The sequence below is a fragment of the Ahaetulla prasina genome, chromosome 2, assembly GCF_028640845.1.
Source record: "Ahaetulla prasina isolate Xishuangbanna chromosome 2, ASM2864084v1, whole genome shotgun sequence".
Lineage (NCBI taxonomy): Eukaryota > Metazoa > Chordata > Lepidosauria > Squamata > Colubridae > Ahaetulla > Ahaetulla prasina.
In genome coordinates this window covers 301,198,425-301,217,441 of record NC_080540.1, presented here as the reverse complement: position 1 = coordinate 301,217,441, position 19,017 = coordinate 301,198,425, and the positions used below count along the sequence as shown (strand labels likewise).

General features: G+C 48.6%; 2 protein-coding genes across 3 annotated transcripts in view; one reads left to right on the top strand and one right to left on the bottom strand.

Moving 5' to 3' along the window:
- UBAP2 (ubiquitin associated protein 2) overlaps positions 1-4,664 on the top strand; it is a 133,260-nt gene extending 128,596 nt beyond the window's left edge. The window contains exons 26-28 of the mRNA XM_058171953.1: positions 75-142; positions 2,152-2,343; positions 3,643-4,664. Coding sequence (XP_058027936.1) covers positions 75-142; positions 2,152-2,343; positions 3,643-3,738 — 356 coding nt within the window. The 3' untranslated portion in view covers positions 3,739-4,664. The remainder of the gene's footprint in view (positions 1-74; positions 143-2,151; positions 2,344-3,642) is intronic.
- Positions 4,665-9,578: 4,914 nt separating this feature from the next.
- The window catches only part of UBE2R2 (ubiquitin conjugating enzyme E2 R2), a 77,284-nt gene continuing 67,845 nt past the window's right edge, over positions 9,579-19,017 (bottom strand). For both annotated transcript variants that reach the window (XM_058171949.1, XM_058171948.1), the window contains 3 exons: positions 17,015-17,112; positions 12,045-12,179; positions 9,579-10,351 (listed from right to left, as the gene is read on the bottom strand). In XM_058171949.1, the coding sequence (XP_058027932.1) occupies positions 10,120-10,351; positions 12,045-12,179; positions 17,015-17,112 (465 nt within the window). In that variant the 3' untranslated portion in view covers positions 9,579-10,119. The remainder of the gene's footprint in view (positions 10,352-12,044; positions 12,180-17,014; positions 17,113-19,017) is intronic.

Below are 19,017 nucleotides of genomic sequence, written 5' to 3'. Positions count from 1 at the left end.
GTAGCTGACACAACTCACTCACTCACTCTCTCTCTCTCTCTCTCTCTCTCTCTCTCTCTCTCTCTCCCCCCCAGGTGTTTCTGTGAACTCGAGCAACACAGGTGTGCCTGACATTAGTGGCTCTGTCTACAACAAAGCTCAGGTGAGTTCAGCATCTTTGTGTCCGGACGGATTTTGTGTTCGGCTTCCTCATCAGGGATGGTCCCAAGGAGAGTGTGACCTAAAACATCAAGATGGCAGCCAAAGGGCAGCATGGCTGAAACTCCACCTGCGTTTTATTTGCGTTGTCGTCATCGTCATCATGTTTTTGACCACACCCTGTCCTGTCCTGGTGGCATTTCAACATCCCATCCCATCCCAAATCTCTTAAAGAGTTCGTAATCTGCCCTGTCCTGTCCTGGAAACTTTATGACCCAGGTCATTTAAGTAGAGGCCAGCCTTGGTAGAATTCTTTATTGCTCTGTTAAATGAATTTAAAATAACAGAGTTGGAAGAGACCTTGGAGATCTTCTAGTCCAACCCCCTGATTAGGCAAGAAATCCTATACTGTTTCAGACAAATGATTATCCAATCTCTTCAGTGTTGGAGCATTTACAACCTCTGCAGGCAAGTCGTTCCACTGATTAACTGTTCTAACTACCAGGAAATTTCTCCTGAGTTCCAGGTTGCTTCTCTCCTTGATTAGTTTCCATCCGTTGCTTCTTGTCCTGCCCTCGGGGGGCTTTGGAGAAGAGCTTGACTCCCTCCTCTTCTTTGTTTCTTTGTTTGTTGTCCCTACAACACCCCAAACTACCCTGAAGGCAGCTTCCCACAGTCCCATAAACCAAAGCTAGTAAGCCACAAACCAGTTTGCAAAGGCAGAGTCCAAAGACAAGGTGCAAGTTCATGGGGCGAGGTCCAGAGTCCAGGGACTAAGGCCAGAGGCAGCCCGCGAGCCAAAGGCAAGTCACAGGCAAGAGCACGAGTCAAAGCCAAAGCAAGCAATTATTCCCCAAAAAGACAAACACCCCCCCCCCCGGGCATCTCCTTAAGTCCACCCACGCCAGGTGTTCCTTGTGAGGAAGGAGAGGCGGCCTCCTCACCAGCAGCTTCACAGACCTCCTTTGAGCTTGCCTCCGCTCTGCTCTCTGTGCCCTCGGATCGAGCGGGGGAGGCAGCTGTTCCTCATCGGAGGGGATCGTCCGTCTCTCAACACCAGGACCTGTTTGCAGCCAACCCTCCCCTGTGTCTGTGAGGGCAGACAGCTCTTCGTTTGGTTCAACTACCTCTACCAATGCCCGAGGGAGCCGGGACCACATCATCCTCAGCCAAGGGAGGCGTGCCATCCCCGTCAGACAATCCCGGTTCCTTCTCCTCCTCCTCCTCTGAACTGGGATCCAATGGGGGCCATGACCTCTGAGTAGCCCTTCTCTCCAGCCTGCAGGGGTTAAATCCTCCACTGCTTCCATAACCTGTTTCCTTGATAGTCCTTGACTTACAACTACAATGGAGCTCAAAATTTCTGTTGCTGTGCGACACTGCCAGGTTTTTTTTACTGCCTTCCTTGCCACAAGTGGGAATCATTGCAGTTATTAAATACTGAAGTCAACCTGGCTTCCCTGTTGATTTGGCTTGTCAAGAAGGTCGTAAAAGGAGACCACGTGACCCCCCAGGGACAATGCAGCTGCCACAAGTACATGCCAGTTGCCAAGCCTGTGAAGGTTGATCACACGACCACAGGGTCATCAGTGTGGAAAAGAGTCATAAGTCACCTTTTTTCAGTGCAGTTATAACTTCCAAGGTCATTAAATGAACAGTTGTAAGTTGAGGACTACCTTAATTTGCCTAGAAATATAAATAAGTGTATAAATATTTATATAAATATTCGTATAACTACTCAGCAAGTGGCAGGGACCCCAAAGCCTTGAATTTAAAGCTTTGCTTTCCTGGCTGGGGAATTCTGGGAGTTGAAGTCCGCCAGGCTTAAAGTTGCCAAGGTTAGAGACCCCTGATCTAGAGGGCCCCAAACTAAGACCAAAGCCAGCCTCATGGACTACCTTAAGTTGGGTTTCCTTGTCCTGCTCTTCAGGCACCTTCTGGCCTTCAGGCGGCTCTGCTGCAGGTGATTCTCCAGGTCTCAATTTTCGTTCTTGTCTGTTCTTCTCTTTCCAGACTTTTGACAAGCAGGGATTCCACGCCGGGACCCCTCCTCCGTTCAACCTGCCCTCAGCCCTCAGCTCCACGGGGCCCCTAAACCCCGGGGCTGCTCCTGGCTACGCTCCGGCGCCCTTCCTTCATATCTTGCCTGCGCACCAACAGCCTCATTCCCAGGTGCTGCATCATCATCTTCAACAGGATGGGCAGGTGAGCGGCTGGATCCCTCTTGGTAGCCTGTCGTCTTTTTTAACCCTGGTTTTCTTTCTGGTCAAAATGGGTGATTTCTACATAAAAGGATTGAATTAGAGGATTTGTGGGGGTGTCAGCGGCCACCTTATGCTCGCTTGTCTTTCGTGGGACAGACTGCCATGAACTGTGGGGAAGGGGAACGAAGGTGCATGCTTGGGGAAACGGAAGTAACTGCTGTATCTCCTCCAGATGCTGCCTCAAGGTCACCCAGGTGGAAGGAGGAGGCCACAGAACAAACTGGGCTTGGACTGACCCAGTAGTGAAATCCAAATTTTTTTACTACCAGTTCTGAGGGCGCAGCTTGTTGGGCGTGGCAGGGGAAGGATACTGCAAAATCCCCATTCCCACCCCACTCTGGGGCCAGCCAGAGGTGGCATTTGCCGGTTCTCTGAACTTCTCAAAATTTCCGCTACTGGTTCTCCAGAACCTGTCAGAACCTGCTGGATTTCACCCTTGGACTGACTGTTTTGAAAACATCTTGCCTGAACCTGATTGGTTACATGGGGTGGGCGATGATAGACAGCTAAAGGAGGGAAGAGTTGAACTAGGGGTGTTCTGTCCCCCTCCCCACCTCACATAAAGAGCGCAGGAGCGAGTGTCTAACAGTCATTTATTCTACAACCGATCTGAATTTCCTTTGTGGATAAAAGACTTGGCAGCTACAGTTCAAATGCCTGCCAAGTTCCTTATCACTTGGCAGAGACGGGAGTCCACGTGTCCGTAGGCCGTTGCTGGGGCAGCCAAGAGTACACAGAATAATTCCTGCACACAGTCCAGGCCTTAACTCAAAAACAACCGATCTGAAGTTCATGCTTTGCAATTTTGTCCATCACAGGGGCTACGGAGCAACTCCACCCGCTTTTATCCCCTGTGGGGTGTGGCTCAGTGACTCTCTGGGCCTGCCACACCTGTTCCTTTGCTGCGCACGCTTCTCCTTCCTACGCTGTCTGGGATCAATCCAGGATTGATCCTCCTCACCCTCTGTCTGTGGGGGCTCCGACACGCCTTCTTCTTGGCCTTCAGCTGACACTTGAGGCGTTGCTAGAAAGGAGGGACCTGGGGAGGGAGGCCTTGTCGGCTCCTCCCACTCACCCCTCCTCCCACTCCTCAGTTCCTCAGCAAAGCTGGCTGAGGAACTCTGGGAGTTGAAGTCCACAAGTCTTCAGGTTGCCAAGGTTGGAGACCCCTGACCCAGAGGAAATGGCTGCTGTCTGAAATGAATAATAACTAAAACTTTTCCCCTCCGTTGCTCCCTAGGGTGGATCTGCCCAGCGCAACCAACCAAGTGCCCTGCAGCAGAAACCTCAGGCTACAAAAACCACCTACGGAACATCCCCATACTGGACGAACTAAGCTCTGGCGCAGAGGAAAGGCAGGGAGACAATCCTTCTCAGGCTCCCACCGGACACCTCGACTGCGGAGGGAAGAGACGCCCCCACCCCCACCCCCTCCTCTACCTGGGAGAGCTCGGCTCAGACACCCCGTGGGAAGAATTGGCAGACGCTCCCTTCGTTTGTGACTCTTCCCGCTTTGCTGTTTTATGTAAAATATTTATGTATGTATTTGTAAAGGTAGTAGAGCCTAACCACGGTTCCTGCATGTTTCCGAAGACTTCTTTTTATTTTTCTTCCCGATCAGGGCTAAGCAGACCGGCTCCCCCTTCGGGCCCTCTGGCAGCTTCTCTCTCTTTCCTTTTTGTATAGTTTGGAGGATTTTAGCGCTTGTCCAAAGGACAGGAGTGTGCCACTTTTTAAAATATATATATTTATATATATATATATATATATTTGACCCCGGAAGCCTTTTCTGACTTTAAAAATACTACTTTGCTCAGGCTAGCAGTCGGAGTTTTTAATCTGTTCCTTGTTTCTTTAAAAAAAAAAATCTATACAATTTTGGCGTTTTGCGAAGGGCCCTGGTTCCTTTGGCCCCCATTCCTGCCAGCCCGAAGGCTGAATGTTCGTGGGCAGCTGAGAAATAAGCTAAAGATTATTCGTCTCCCTTCACTCCCATGTTCCGGTTTTTTGTTTTCGGTAGCCAGTGCTTGGACTGTCAGCGTCTCCCCAAAGGGTGTCTGCCGATCCTGAGCTCCCTTTCCTTGGCCAGGACACCCTCCTGCGTTCCGCGGTCACGTTCTTCCTCGCCTCGTGAGAGGGGCACCGAGACTGAGGGGTGCGGGTGCCAGAAAACTTCCCCTCACACCTTAATGAAGGGTTCAGAAATTTCATTTATTTTTTAGCCCAGACCCTCCTCTAATAAAGTTCTAAGCATATCAACAATGTTTGCGGTCCCTTGTTTTCCAACTGGATTCAGTGGGTGGTTCGGTACCTGACCTCCCCCTATCCCAACTCAGCAGCAGCGCTAAGGGGCCCCATGTGCCACTGCCAAAAAGTAGATGCCAGCGTTCTTTTTATTTGGTGTAGGAAGGCGTCTACGGATAACCGAAGCTTTCGACTTCGTTAAGAGTTGGGTCTCAGGAGATGAAGAAGAGATACGTCCGTTGGGTGGGTCTCATGTGGGCTTCTTGCTCAGCTTGGGTAGAGGGGAGACCCAGCACTTAGGGAAGGGGTCAACACACACGGATGGTTCGCTTGGGAAGAAGATTGAAATTTATCAGTTTACCACCAATAAACTTTCAGTGCCTCCAGAAATGGTGGAAGGTAATTTCTGTAGATCGTTGACAATTCAACTACTACTACTATTGTGCCAAAGCACTTCCATGTTGAAACGGATTTCAACGGTGATCTCACCATTGCCTGGAGGACGCCCAGTTGGGGGGCTCCTTTCACGTCACCATTAAGTTGCCCATCGAAGTGGTACCCGTTTATCTACTCGCAGCTGTCTGCTGTCGAACTGCTGGGTCGGCAGGAACTGGAGCGAGTGACGGGAGCTCGCTCCCAGCAGCAACCCGGTCTCGAACATGAACCTGCCAATCATCGGCCCCGTGTCTTACCCTCGTGAGCTTCCGCACCCTGCGACTTAAGAACCAGCAGAGCGGTTCTGGGACTTGGCCTGCGGTGGGAAGCGTCTGGTTATCCAAAAATCACACTTTGCTCATGAGACTCTTCAACTTAACAGACTGCAACAACGGAGAGGGAACTTAATCTACAATGGCCGATGAATCATCTGAACCAGGGGTGTCAAACTCGATTCGAGGGCCGCATCAGGGTTGGAGTTGACCTTGGAGGGGCTGGGGTGGGTGTGGCCAGCTCAACGTCACTCATGTTCCGGGGCGCCTAGGGCGGCCCAAACCCCCTGCCAGTGAAAACAGGCTCCCGAGCTCCGTTTTGGCTGCGACGGCCTCCAGCAAGCCTCTGCCAGGGAAAATGAGAGCTTGGGAGGACTGCACAGAGTCGGTCCTTCACTGTTTCCGCACCCTGTGGGTCAGTTCCGGCCCACAGGCCTTGAGTTTGACACCCCTGATCTGGACTATTCTACTGTGTTTCAGAAACCGCCACGGTTGTAAAAGGTGGGGTTTGGAGCAGTGTAGCTGCTCCAGATCTCAGAAAACAGGGAGAGGTCGGGACTGATTCTGGAGTGGCTCAGTTTCCTTCTCGTATCCTGGCAGTGAGCAACCTAACTAGTACTCTATCTTTCCTTCATAGCCACCCAGGCTCTGCTTTTTCTGCCACCAGCCCAGCCAGTGCTTATCTTAACGCCAACCTAGGGAGCTTGAAGACTATTCCTGAAATGTTCAGATCTCAAAAGGAAAATAAAAAAATAAGAGCACCAGAGTTTTAACTGCTACGCTTGGTCCCGTTTTGCCATTGCTGGCTATTGCTTTTCCTGACTTTGCTAGCATTGATTGGGATCAGGCGTCTCTGGCCCAGCTTAAAACTTCTATTAAATTACAGTTTTGCCACGCAAGGAAAAATACTGACTTGGAGCCTATGGCTGGAAGCTGTGAAACCGACAATATTTGTCAAGAACGAACGAGCAGGGACCTCCACTGATAAATTATTCCAATTTAACTAACTGCAAACTCTTTTTTAAAACGGGTGGTTATTTTAGGAATGGCTGCTCTCCTGCAGTCCTGCTTCTTGGCTGCCATTTTTACTGTGAAGGTTAACAGAATTACAGGGCTGGAGGGGACCTTGGAGGTCTTCTAGCCCAACCCCCTGGTCAAGCAGTAAACCTTATACCATTTCAGACAAACGGCTGTCCAATCTCTTCTTAAAAACCTCCAGTGATGGAGCATCCACAACTTCTTGTGAGAAGCTGTTCCACTGGTTAAGTCTTCTCACTGTTAGGAAATTTCTCCTTAGTTCTAAGTTGCTTCTCTCCTTGATTAGTTCCTTTGCTTCTTGTCCTGCCCTCAGGTGCTTTAGAAAATAAGTTGACCCCCCTCTTCTTTGTGACTGCCTCCCAGATATTGGAAGAGAATCAGAACAAATCTCCCCAAAGAACCTTAAAACTGCCCTACAAGCCAAACCTGCATGAATCCACACACACAGAGCTCTTCTCTTCGTGCAGTTTGTGGTGGTTCCCAAGATGTTTGCAATGCAGGGCCCAGAGAACCGAGGGAACCCAGCAGGAGCCTCGCAAGGATGGACTCAGCAACATCCAGAAAACTTCAAGCAGGCCAGCAAACCCAACGTGGCTTTTGAACATGCAACCAGCAAGAAGAACGGTACTGTATTCCACATTTTATTAGTTAGACAGATGTGCAGAAAAATCAAAACTAAATTACCAAAAGGAGAGAGAGAGAGAGAGACAACACAAGAGAAAGAAGGGGAGGAAGGGGAAGGAGTGAGAAAAAAAATTGGCATTTGTTAACCTGGTCTAACCAACCAAAGAAGAGAACGAAAGAAACAAACAAATACTTAGAATTTCAGCACTGAAGAGTTTACCCAAAGGATTCGAGTCTGTTCCCTGCAGGTTTCAGAACGGCTTAGGAACGGCATCTGATTTTTATTTGTGTTCCTTTTCAAATCAGAGAAAATGTAAACGCAGACAAAAAGGTGAAGAGAGGCGAGAACCAGGCGAGGGATGGCTCAAGTAAACATTTGTCCTCGAATCTCCTGTATCCACATTTTCAGCAAAATCGGTTGGATCCTGAAAGGGGAAACCAGGAAGGTGCTAGGCCAGAGCGGAACGTCCGTCCGTAGGGGAGGAGAGACAGCCCTGGCTGGCTGGCGGGATGGGGATTCCCCAGCCCCCCCCCAAAAAACGTAACCCAAGGGAAGGATAGAGGTCTAATAACGCATCTTGCACACCACCAAGCGTCAGCATACAAGTCACTGGAGAAAATACAGTCAAAATACAAGACAGTGGCATGAAGCCAAGCCAAGGACGCCAATGCACCCGCTCCTCCTCCTCCTCGAGAACCCCATTCAAGGGCTGACATTCGGGGTGCCCGTTGCAACCGCTCCACTCCTGCACGTTGTCAGAGTTTATAACGAGTTCCTCTCGCAGGAGGGACTGAAAAAAAATAAAAGATTGTCCAAAGTCACGCTCTTGGCAACCAAACGTTACGCATTTGGATTGTCCTCTATTGTCTTTTCTTTTCACCTGTTTTTTTTTTTTCCTTTTCAAATTGGGGTTCATCCGAACGGCCCTCCTTGTCCACCAGGGGGACCCACCCGGAGCTACCCCCTCTCTCCACCAGGGGGCCAGAAGCAAAAGCGAAGAGCTCAAGTGTTTTGAGGAAGGTTGCAACCATCTCTGGTTCTGAAGGGCCATCCAACCTGAGAAGATCCAACTGGAGCTCTGGGTCGAAGGGGGCCCTTCCCAGCTAGGATCCCTAGAGCCCCCCGCCCCCACCAAGGGCCAGGCTCAGAAATGGGGTGGATGAAAGGCAAAGCCAGTGTTTGAAGGAGAAGCGCAATTCCTTAATGGGTGCCTGGGACCATCTCAGCAGCCTCTCCTACAATTTGATGGATGGGGGAAAGGAAGAAGGGGGTAACACGGGGGGTGGGTACTATACCCCAGAAAGACTCATTGGGACTTGGTTTCCCTCAAGTTCATCCCCCAAAGCACTTAAGTTTTCTTATGGGGAACCCTTCATCCGGGCAGTTGGACTTGATGGACCTGCCAAGGAGCCATTGCTCTGATAGCATCAGGTTGACCGCCCAGAAAGTATTACAGGTATTTAGGAATACCCTAAAGCAGGGGTCTCCAACCTTGGCCACTTTAAGACTTGTGGACTTCAACTCCCAGCAAAGCTGGCTGAGGGATTCTGGGAGTTGAAGTCCACAAGTCTTAAAATGGCCAACGTTGGAGACCCCTGCCCTAAAGACTCCGCCCTCCGCCCCCCCCAGCCACCTCCCCGTTTTCTAAGGGTTCTTCTGCAATTTGCAACCTGCGATCTATGTTTCCTTTTAGACAAGTCTATTCCTTGTTTCTCCAGCGTTGGTGTGGTCCAAGACGGAGCTCTGTCCAAGTTTGGCAACTTGAAGACTTGTGGACTTCAACTCCCAGAATTCCTCAGCCAGCATAGCTTAGCTGGCTGAGGAATTCTGGGAGTTGAAGTCCACAAAAGTTGCCAAGGTTGGAGAGCCTCCCTCGGTTTAAGAAATGCTTTAGGCAACCATCCTCTTCTTCCGAAGAAAGACCCATCTGCGGCAAGGTTGTTGCAAACCTCCGGATGCAGAAAGCCGCTGGGTCTCGTGGAGAGAAGCCGTGTTCCAGTTCCCACCCTGGCCTCGTTATTACGGATCAGGGAAAGAGGCAGCCGCTCCCTGGATGCAACCCTCCGTAACTCGGGACAGAAAACGGTGCGCGGTTTCGACGTGTTTATTGGAAGATTCATATCACAAGACAACCGCTCCCCCACTCGGACAATCCCCCGCCCCCCCCGCTCGATCTGCCTTGGGAGCTTTTTGGCCCTCCTTGCCAAGCTGCTAATCTCACCCGCCTCCCTCGTCCCGACGTGAACTTAGCAAACTTGGAACTTGGAACAGCGGGCCTTTTTCGGCACCAGGTCTGGCAGCGGCCCAGTTCAAAAACACAGAAGCTTTTGCCCTCCCCCTTGGAGGGGGGGGGGAGGAGAAGAAAAAAAAAACAACCCCCAAAAAAGGAGAAAAACCACCACCAGTACCAACCACCACAAGGCTAAACAAGTGCGCACACGAGGAGCAGCGAAGAAGACCCCAGAAAAGAAGAAGGGGGGGTGGGCTCTACGCAAGCTCGTGGGAGAGAGTGTTCCCCCCCCTCCATGGTCTCCGCTGGGCGTGAAAATACATCAAAACCTCTTGATGAAAGACTGGGTTTAATTCGAGAACCTAAACACAGAGCGAGACTGTTTTGCTGTACTGTGAACTCTCTGGAAGGGAAGAGGGGCAGGCAGGGAGGGGGGAGGGCAGGGAGGAGGTATTGTCTTTGTTTAAAAAAAAAAAAAGGAGGGGAGGGGAGGGAAGGAGGGTGGGAAATCAAAAACACAGTGATGGGGCGGGAAAGGAAGTGCGATCCGAGATCATCCGCGCAGGTCTTTCTCGCTACGAGGCCAAAAGGACCGGGAACTGATGGAAGGGGGACGGACGAAACCAAGAATCCGTACGAGAGGAGAAAAGCAGGAAACGCACGTTTTTGGTTGGGGTCTTTTTGCCCCACCCGCCCGCCCCTTTGAAGGTATCTCTCTCTCTTTTTTGTTTTGTTTTTCCTTCTTCTTTTCTTCCTGAACGGTCACTGGATTTTACCGCTGCGTCCCCTCTGGCAAAACTGGCGAGGCTGTACGATTGGGAGGCTGGGCGGGCGGGTGGAAGAGGGAGGGGAGGAGGGCCAGAAGGGGACAGGTCACGACTCCTCGTTGCCGGAATCATCGTCGTCGTAACAATCGGCGTCTTCCTCTTCCTCCTCCTCCTCCTCGTCTTCGTCGTCGATGTCGTCGTCGTACAGGTCGTCGTAAAGCAAGTCGGAGCTGTTGTCGTTGGAAGGCACTTTAGTTTTGATGCAGTACTCGGCCAGCGTGGTGGGCACCTTCACACCGTCCTTCTCCGCCTCCGCCTTGGTGGCCTGCACTTGTTTCCTGCAAGGGGAGGGGGGAAGGGCAGGGGAAGTTAGGGGAGGGTCGGCCTCCTCACCAGCCCATCCCCCCCCAATGCCCACCCCCACCACCTCTCACACCTTGCACCCGGGTCTCCTTTGCCCCACCGATGCCAGCCGCTCAGACCCGATGTCAAGGTTCCAGAAATACCTCTTCTGCGTAAAAGAGACTCAGAGGCATTTTTTCTTTTTCTCAGAGTCCTTTACTAGCATGAGGAAACTGGCACACGATGAGTGAAATTCCAAAACTGAATTTCCGGATTCTTTTCCCAGTTATACAAACCCCAAGAGTCCCAACCCCCTGACCCCTTTGATGGTCACATGGTCCCACGTTCTCCCAGTTCATTCGAGTATCTTCTTGCCACTCTTCCTGCAGACGTGAACGCCATCCGACCTGGACCGCTTGAAGAATGTTACCATACCCCTCAACCCCCCCTCCTGCCCTCAAGATAAAAATGTGGCAGCGTCTGGAAACCTAAAGTTTAATATGGTTTCCAGGCCTGACACCCGACTCTTCCCATATCCACATCCGAACTCTCCTTAATTACAGGCAGTCCTTGACTTATAACCATTCATTTAGTGGCCGTTGAAAGTTACGCCGGCACTGATAAAACGTGACGGTTTTCCACACCTACGGCCTTTCCAGCATCCACACGATCGTGTGATCAAAATTCGGATGCTTGGCAACCGGCTCACTTTTATGACGGTTGCAATGAGGTCACCTTCTCACAAGGAAATTCCACGGGGAAGCCGGATCCACTTAACAACTGCCTTACTCACTTATCAACGGCAGTGATTCACTTAACAGCTGAGGCAAGAGAGGTCATAAAAGCTCGCGTAACAAGTGTCTCGCTTAGCAACACAAATCGGGGGGCTCCACTGTGGTCGTAAGCTGAGGACTACCTGTAATTCCAAGCCATGTTGTGGTCCAACTGTCCAAAGGCTCGAGAGAGCCGGGCCTCCCTGCTCTGCCCAGCAACCTTTAGTGCCCCCCCCAACCCCTCCCAGAATCAGCAGAGTTGAACTCTATGGACTGAAGGGTCAGCTTACTACTAGGAAGGACAGAAGTCAAGAAACTCAGAGGAGACGCTTAGGGTTCCTTCTCTGCTCCTGAGATATTTATCTTCCTCTAGAATATCTGGGACTCTGGGTTGGACGGTGGGGTCCCTGGGGGTCTCTGAGCTTGGCTGCTTCCTTGCGGACGTTTCATGGCCCAAGTAGGGAACATTATCAGTGCTTAAGTAAGAGTGGAGATTGGGGAGAAGAGGAGGAGAAGAAGGGCAGGAGGAGGAGGAAGAAAAGGAGGAAGAGGAGGAGTTGGACTGTGGGTTCCTTGGTGGTTTTCCTGCAGACGTTTCATGACCCAACTAGGGAACATCATCAGTGGTAGACATCTCCCACCTTTCTAGCACTGATGATGTTAGCTAGTTGGGGTCATGAAACGTCTGCAAGGAAACAGCAAAGCTCAGAGGCACCAAGGATTCCACCATGTTCCCCTCCTCCTCCTCCTCCTCCTCTGCCCACTCCCCCCTTCGCACCCTTCTAGCGCTGGTGATGTTAGCTAGTTGGGGTCATGAAACGTCTACAAAGAAACCGCCCAGCTCAGAAAGCTCCAAAGACCGGCCACATCTAACGGGCTCCCCTTCTCCAACCAGCCGCTCCCATCTTGGACTTACCGGATGATCTCCGCATATTCTTTGTCTTTCCCTTTGCTGTCCCTCCATTTCCTGAACATAACGGAGGCGTCCACGTTTGCCGGAGAGAAGGTGTTGGGCTCATTAAGCAAGGAGATTACGCTCAGTAGGATAGTCCTGGGGAAAGAGAGAGGAGAAAATGTACCCACCGCTCAGCACACACAAGCAGAAGACACAGAGTTGGAAGGGACCTTGGAGGTCTTCTAGTCCAACCCCCTGCCCAGGCAGGAAACCCTACACCATCTCAGACAGATGGTTATCCAACATTTTCTTAAAAATTTCCATTTGTTGGAGCATTCATAACTTCTGCAGGTAAGTTGTTCCACTTATTAATTGTTCTAACTGTCAGGAAATTTCTCCTCAGTTCTAAGTTGCTTCTCTCCTTGATTAGTTTCCATCCATTGCTTCTTGTTCTACCCTCAGGTGCTTTGGAGAATAGTTTGACTCCCTCTTCTTTGTGGCAGCCCCTGAGATATTGGAACACTGCTATCATGTCTCCCCTGGTCCTTCTTTTCATCAAACTAGACATACCCAAATCCTTCATATGTTTTAGTCCCCTAATCATCTTGGTTGCTCTTCTCTGCCCTCTTTCTAGAGTCTCAGCATCTTTTTTACATCGTGGCGACCAAAACTGGATGCAGGATTCCAAGTGTGGCCTTACCAAGGCATTATAAATTTGTATTAACCCTTCACGTGATCTTGATTCTATCCCTCTGTTGATGCAGCTGTGTTGGCTTTTTTGGCAGCAGCTGCACACATCTGGCTCAGATTTAAGGGATTGTCCACTAGGACTCCCAAGATCCCTCTCATAGTTACTACTACCGTGTTTCACCGAAAATAAGACTGGGTCTTGTATTAATTTTTGCTCCAAAAGACGCATTAGGGCTTATTTTCTGGTTAGGTCTTATTTTTTGGAGAAATACAGTGCTAAACGCATCCATCTGGCTGACAATCTTAACTGGGGCTTATTTTTTTAGGGGGAGTAGGGCTTATATTACGAGCATCCTGAAAAATCACCCTAGGACTTATTTTCTGGTTGGGGCTTATTTTCGCGGAAACAGGGTATTGAGCGAGGTACCACCTATCCCAGGGGTCTGCAAACTTGGCTTTTTTAAGACTTGTGGACTGCAACTCTGGGAGTTGAAGTCCACAAGTCTTAAAAGAGCCAAGTTTGCAGACCCCTGGACTAGAGTGATACTTGCTGGCTGAGGAACTCTGGGAGTTGAAGTCCGCAAGTCTTAAAAGAGCCAAGTTTGCAGACCCCTGTCCTAGAGTGATGCTTGCTGGCTGAGGAACTCTGGGAGTTGAAGTCCACAAGTCTTAAAAGAGCCAAGTTTGCAGACCCCTGGACTAGAGTGATACTTGCTGGCTGAGGAACTCTGGGAGTTGAAGTCCACAAGTCTTAAAAGAGCCAAGTTTGCAGACCCCTGTCCTAGAGTGATGCTTGCTGGCTGAGGAACTCTGGGAGTTGAAGTCCACAAGTCTTAAAAGAGCCAAGTTTGCAGACCCCTGTCCTAGAGTGATGCTTGCTGGCTGAGGAACTCTGGGAGTTGAAGTCCACAAGTCTTAAAAGAGCCAAGTTTGCAGACCCCTGTCCTAGAGTGATGCTTGCTGGCTGAGGAACTCTGGGAGTTGAAGTCCACAAGTCTTAAAAGAGCCAAGTTTGCAGATCCCTGACTTATCCTATACCTGGATATCTGGTGTTTCTTGACTAAACGCAGGACTTTAACTTTTCTCCATCGCTGAACTGCCTTAACAATAGGGACATTCCTCTCGCATCCAAGACTGAACAGCTGCATTTTCGGCTTTGGGGGGGAGGGGGAGGGTGTGGGGGGGAGAGGCGTTCCCCCCACCATCCTTTCTTGTTTTTCCTAGATCTGGCCTGAAGGCAGAATTCTGGGAAAATGGGCATTTATGGGTTGCTATCCAAGCTATCATCTGGTGGGAATCCTTGAAAAGGGTCATGTGGAGATATGGTGGGAGTTTGTATGATAAAATGGGCACAGAATATTCAGGAACCAATAATGTTGGAAACATGGGAGAAAATCTGGGTTAGAAATGTTAAGTTTACACAAGCACAGAATTTAAGGGAAAATTTTTATAAGATGTTTTATAGATGGCACTTAGATCCCAAAAAATTATCATGTATGTATCCTAATATCCAAGCGAAATGTTGGAGGTGTGATTGTGATGATGCTACATATTTTCATATTTGGTGGACTTGCAAGAAAATTAAGGTCTTTTGGATAAGAATTTGGTGGATTATTCAAAATGTACTGAAGAAGAAGATAAAGTTCCTGCCACAATTTTTCCTTTTGGGAATTATAACGGATTGTACAGGGATTGAGACTAAATTGATTCTGAACTTAATAACAGCAGCAAGACTGTTGATTGGACAATACTGGAAGAAAGAAGAGATACCTACAATAGAAGAATGGATATTGAAAGTTATTAATTTGGCTGAGATGGCTAAAATCTCAGCGTTTTAAAAGACAATACGCAGGAAAGATATTTAATTGAATGGAAAAATGGATTGATTATCTACAAAACAGATATCAGATTAAGAAATATCAGATTGCCTTTGAATAATTAGAAAGTTATTTTATGTAATGGGGAGGGGGTTGGGAGACGAAAAGCTTTGGATGTGGTTATTTGGATTGGAAGGGAAAATTTTATTCTGTTTGGTTTATGTATAACTTTACCTTGTGATTGACCCGGGAAGCCGGGGGGTGGGGGAGGGAGGGGGGTGTTTTGTTTTTGTTTTTGGGGAGGGAGGGGGAAAAAAGGGGGAAAAATGTTTTTGTTTTTTTAAAACTCTTTCAATAAAAAAAAAAAAAAAAAAGAGATATGGTGGGAGTGTCTTCAGTAGTCCCCCTCCCCTCAGTTTATTGTTTTTCTCAATACAGATAGTCCTCAACTTACAACAGTTCATCTAGTGACCAAAGTTACGATGGCACTGAAAAAAAGTGACTTACGACCGTTTTTCACACTTGTGACTGTTGCAGCCACCCCCAGAGTCATGTGATCAAAATTTGGATGCTTGGCAACTAACTCGCATTTATGACGGTCGCAGTGTGATCCCCTTTTGAGACCTTCACAACAGAAAAGCCCGATTCACTGAATTAACCGGGTTGCTAACTTAACAACTGCAGAGATTCACTTAACAACAGAGGCAAGGAAAGTCGTAAAACGAAGCCAGACTCGCTGAACTAATGTCTCACTTTAGCCACAGAAATTGTGGGCTCCATTTTGGTCGTAGGTTGTGGACAAACTGTTATACGGCGTGCTGAAATTTGCTTTTTCAAGGGAAAAATTAAATCCAAATGTAATCTTTTAACGATCAGTTTTGCAAAACGGCGTTTCACATGGTCCAGTTTTTATAACCCCATTTCTGAAGAGCCCGGGCACAATGTGACAATCCCCTTTAGCCAAGAAGGGCCCTGTGCAAAAGAGGTAATGATGGTTTGGGTTTTGTATCTCCTTTAGTTTTTAAGAGGTTGGTGATAGGCAAAGCAATTTGAGCAAAGGAAGGGACGAATTGACGATAAAAGTTTGCAAATCCCAAGAAACTTTGCAACTGTTTGCGTGTGCGTGGGGGGGGCCCATTCTAAGACAGCTTTCACTTTCTCTGGGTCCATTTCTAGTCCATCCGCCGATATGCGATACCCTAAGTAGTCTATTTTAGTTTGATGGAAATCACATTTGGATAGTTTGCAATAAAGTTCTGCAGATAATAACTTTTTAAGAACAGCTCTTACTAGTTTAATATGTTCTTCCATTGTTTCTGTATAGATAAGTATATCGTCAAGGTAGACTAGAAGGGCTAACAATCTGTATCACCCTATTCCTCCCTCCCCTTTCCCAATAGGTCATCAGGTCTGGTCCAATGCCAGCTCCTTCCCGGGGTCCCGGGGTAATCTTCTTCCGCAGGTCTCTGGTTGTCAATCATATCAGGAATGCAATGTCCGTTAGAGTTCGCGCCAAACATTCCTGTTGAATTCAAACTCGCAATCTCCCCTCCCACCTTAATTATGTCAGACTGACACTCTTATAGGCCCCTCTCTATTTAAATTGAATCCAATAGCTATGTACATGACAAATACAATCCTATGCTATCTAATAACTACATATAAGGAGTACAAAGAGATACGAAGATTGGAGTGGAGGCTGACACTACAATGGATAGGGTTTTCGGTTAGGGCAGGTAGAGGAAAAAGGATGCTGCGCTAGGAGGAGACTCTATGGTGGGGGAACTGGACTTGCGCCAGAACTGGATGGGGGGCTTCCGGTTAGGACCTTTGCGGCTCTTTGAGTGTTTAAGGTTGCCGACCCCTGGTCTTGCACATACCCTCCGTCTTCTAAACTGAGCCGGGGGTCTCTGAGTTGGCAGGGCCAGGATGAACTTCAAAAATTATTCGGGTTATTCTTCCGAATGGCAGGTTAGGGGCTGCACGCATAAGGGGGTAGGATGGAGGGGCCTCCCTGGACTCCTCAGGTAGTCCTCGACTTACAGAAGTTCGTTTAATGACCGTTCGAAGTTTCCCCAGACCTGAAAAAAGTGACTTAGGACTGTTTTCTGCACTTACATGTTTCACACTTATGACCACTGTAGCATTTCTATGGCCACGTGATCAGACTTTGGGGGCTTGGCAACTGACTCACATTTATGACGGTTGTGGTGTCCCAGGGTCATGCAATCCCCTTTTGCGACCATCGGACAAGCAAAGTCAATGAGAGAAAGTTAAATTCACTTCACCACCGTGTCACCAACTTAACAAATGTACTGATTCACTTAACAACCGTGCCAAGAGAGATTGTAAATTGGGGCAAAATTCACCTGACAACTGCCTCGCTTAGCAAATTGAAATTTGAGGCTTGATTGTGGTCGTAAGTGGAGGACTACCTGTACTACAGTTGGGTAGGAAGGAATTCTCAATCTCGGAGGGTCTTACCTGACATTCTGGGTGGGATTCCACCTTTCCGATGGCAGTTCTCCACTTTGAGGATCATCTACAGGTGGGTGAAGAATTGAAATACATACATCCCCATTCTATGGAAAGAAAAGTGGACGGTGGGTATGGAGAGAGACAACTAAGTTAAACTAGGCAGCAAACAGACCACACATACAAATCCACTCCCAGCTCTCCCTATTTCCTAAAGATCAAGTGTAAACTTCTTTCACGTCAAGGCACTTATTTTGCTACACAAATATACATATGCACATACACACATAGAGTACCGTATTTTTCAGCGTATAAGACGCTCCAGACTACAAGACGCACCTACCATTTTTTGGGGAGGAAAACAAGATGTACGCCAGTGCATGGATATGGGAAATGATATGAAATTTTACCAGTTTGGAACCGTTTTCAGTTTTTTTTCTTTGCATAGATTGGTACTGTAATCAGAATCAGTAAGTTATTCAGCAGGCAATCTGTTAGATGTAAAACTTCCCCCCCCCTCTTTATTTTATTTTCCTTCAGGTAACATTTTAATTAGTGAAATCAACTGCTTGTGCTAATCAGGCTGTGCTGAAGCTGAAACGGGCTACGGGCTGTTTGCAGTTTGCTGCAAGGAGGTAAATTGCTGGGAGGCAAAGGCCAAAGGGTGGGGGCAGGCGGGTGGGCAGGACTACATTTGGACTGTAAGATGCACCCAGATTTTCACCCTCTTTTAGGGGGTAAAAAGGTGCGTCTAATATTCTGAAAAATACAATAGCTGCGGACTCTAAATCCCAACGTATCTGTGGCTACAGTACTTTACAGAACTCAATGTGGCTTTTCAGTCTCTTTAGGAATAGAACCGGAAGGGCTCTTGGAGGTCTTCTAGTCCAGCCCCCTGCTCAAATAGAAGGCCTTGTACCATTCTGGGACAAAATGATTGTTCAATCTCTTCTTAAAAGCCCTCAGTGCTGGAGTGCCCACAACTTAATAATAATAACAACAACAATAACAGAGTTGGAAGGGACCTCGGAGGTCTTCTAGTCCAACCCCCTGCCCAGGCAGGAAACCCTACACCATTTCAGACAAATGGCTATCCAACATTTTCTTAAAAATTTCCAGTGTTGGAGGATTTACAACTTCTGCAGGCAAGTCGTTCCACTTATTGATTGTTCTAACTGTCAGGAAATTTCTCCTTAGTTCTAAGTTGCTTCTTTCCTTGATCAGTTTCCACCCATTGCTTCTTGTTCTACCCTCAGGTGCTTTGGAGAACAGCCCGACTCCCTCTTCTTTGTGGCAACCCCTAAGATATTGGAACACAGCTATCATGTCTCCCCTAGTCCTTCTTTTTATTAAACTAGGCATACCCAGTTCCTGCAACTGTTCTTCGTATGTTCTAGCCTCCAGTCCCCTAATCATCTTTGGAACTTCAGCTTCTGGAAGCAGGCCGTTCCACTGATTGATTAACCGAATAACAGCGTTAGGAGGGACCTTGGAGGTCTTCTAGTCCAACCCCCTGCTCAAGCAGGAGACCAATTCAGACAAGGGGCTGTCCAGTCCCTCCAGCCATGAAGCACCCGTAACTTCTGAAGGGAAGCTCTTCCACGGGTTAATGGCTCTCGCTGTTAGGTAACGTCCTCCGTAATTCCAACTTGTGTTCTTTGTAGCCGTGTGCTGTAGGTGGGCTTCTCGACGCTCGCATCAACTTAATTCTCTTTCTTGAGCCCCAGCGCTATCAACCCCACATTTAATTGACTTTATTTGCGCCAAATAATTCCACCAGGGGGAGCCACAGCTCTGGACGAGAAGCCCCAGCTGCCAGCCTTGCCTTAGGACTGGATCTCCACAAGCAGATTCTCCTAGATCAGGGGTCAAACTTTTATTTCATTGAGGGCCGCATCAGGGTTGTGTTTGATGTGTGTGTGTGTGTGTGTGTGTGTGTGTGTGTGTGTGTGTGTGTGTGTATGTCCAACTCAACATCACTCATGTCCGGAGGGTGGGGGGCACCTGTGGTG